The sequence below is a fragment of the Belonocnema kinseyi genome, chromosome 1, assembly GCF_010883055.1.
Source record: "Belonocnema kinseyi isolate 2016_QV_RU_SX_M_011 chromosome 1, B_treatae_v1, whole genome shotgun sequence".
Classification (NCBI taxonomy): domain Eukaryota; kingdom Metazoa; phylum Arthropoda; class Insecta; order Hymenoptera; family Cynipidae; genus Belonocnema; species Belonocnema kinseyi.
Window position 1 is genome coordinate 87,970,709 of NC_046657.1, and position 1,871 is coordinate 87,972,579.

A 1,871-nucleotide genomic window follows, 5' to 3' on the forward strand; every position below is an offset into this window, starting at 1 on the left:
GGGTCCAAAGCTTCTTGTCCGTAATAAATTATTTTTAAGCAAAAGTTTTGAAAAACAAAATGTAAATATGGGAAAGGCTAACTAAAAGTTACGAAAATAGAAAGTAGAGGTGGGAGGATTCCGATTGGGTTAAAGGTAAAGAGTGCCAAATGAATAATATGTTATAAGTTTATTTTATCGAAAATTTAGCAACATTTTCAATGGCTACCTGGCGATTTCTGGTGACATTTAATTTTTTGAGGTTGGCGATTTCTGGCGACTTCCCAACTCTAAAACTGGCGACTAAAGCCTCTTGTTTGTTGGCAACCCTGAACACTGTGGTAAACACTAAGTAAATGGGAAAGGCGTGGCTTGTATGCACTGTACAGCGGCTCTTTGGGCGTTGTTCTATTTGTGTTTTTTTCCTTTAATTTTTTTGTATTTTTCAACTGAGTATGGGTAATAGAACAATGGCACAAATTGTATTCCTGCTGTTGCTTGTATGTTGCGTTGAACAAGGTAAACATTGCTTTCTCTACTTTTATTAAATTTGTTTTTGAACGTCACAAATATTCTCTGTGTAATTGAACTTCCTAACCTGTGTTCGTTCAGATCGATTTTGATCATTTTAATCAATTGCCGTGACTTACGAAGTAACATAACCCTAATCTTACAGTTTTTTTTCAGCATGACCAAATGAAAACTGCTTAGTAAACATAATTTATGTGGTATATAGGCATTTTTCTTGTGGTTTTTGAAGTAGATCTATTTATTAAATTTGTAATATTCTTGTGATAAACAGGGCCGCGCCAACTAATGGAATGAACAAAACTGTTCTTTTTTAATTTGTTTTCGGAGAATTAAAAAGTTCTGGTTTTAGGGTAGCTCACAATAACTTTTTTATGCAGAACCCCCATTCGGTTCCAAATCCGGAAAAGAAATTCTTTTTTTTTTATTTCTAGTTCTGATTTACGATATCCTACATTTTCCATTTAAAATAGATAGGGAAAAAGCATTGTTCGGGTAAAGATATTATAAACGTACATGCGGTGCGGACTTAGTTGCCCGCCATAAATATAGACGGCGCGCCCGGCGAAAACAGTCTCTTCCCCTCTACACACCGCCACCCGTAGATAGCACCAACGAAGTCCCATCGATATATTTTGCCAATAGTCACTTTTAGCGCTATAAGCATCTCAGTAGGCCCCTCGAGGTGCACTAATGGTCACTTAGCTCGTACAAGAACCATTTGGATTGAAAGTAAATTGCCAATTAAAACATTTTTACATTTATAACTTTGCAAAACTTGGTTGTTTTAATAAATACTACAAATATAAGTCGATGAGTAATTTATATTACGGTTTCATATATTTTCCACTAATTCTAAAATTATTAATGATAATTTTCATTCGATATATTGTCTATATATAGTTCTTTAATATTATTTAGTTTTTATTTTTGTGGTCTGCAATTTCTACGGACTTTTTTAGACTATTCGTCTAATCAAGTTCTCGTATGTATTTTCCAATTTCTTAATTATTATATATTCTAACGTTTTTATAAAAATATAATTATAATTCCAAGTGATAGGAAAATTTTTCTTTCGGTTTTTAGATGTTAAGACGACAGTTCCAAGCCAGATTACGTTTCGCATTGGCAAACAAAATAAGACGAACAGAATTTCACTAGCACATTCATAAAAAATATCATATTCCATGAAATATATTTTAAAATAAGCTTTAAATCATTATAATTAATACAGCTTACTCGAAATATATATATCTCATGGTTGTGGCTGAAATTTTTACCGCGATTTCGCTGGGAGCGGGTGCAATTTTCGAGATTAGCACCCGCTCCCGGCGAAATCCTGCGGTTGTCCTTATGACAAATTT

General features: G+C 33.5%; 1 protein-coding gene across 1 annotated transcript in view; it reads left to right on the forward strand.

The window, feature by feature from the left end:
• The first annotated feature begins 328 nt into the window (after nucleotides 1-328).
• The window catches only part of LOC117173899, a 28,272-nt gene continuing 26,729 nt past the window's right edge, over nucleotides 329-1,871 (forward strand). The window contains exon 1 of the mRNA XM_033362578.1: nucleotides 329-498. Coding sequence (XP_033218469.1) covers nucleotides 435-498 — 64 coding nt within the window. The 5' untranslated portion in view covers nucleotides 329-434. The remainder of the gene's footprint in view (nucleotides 499-1,871) is intronic.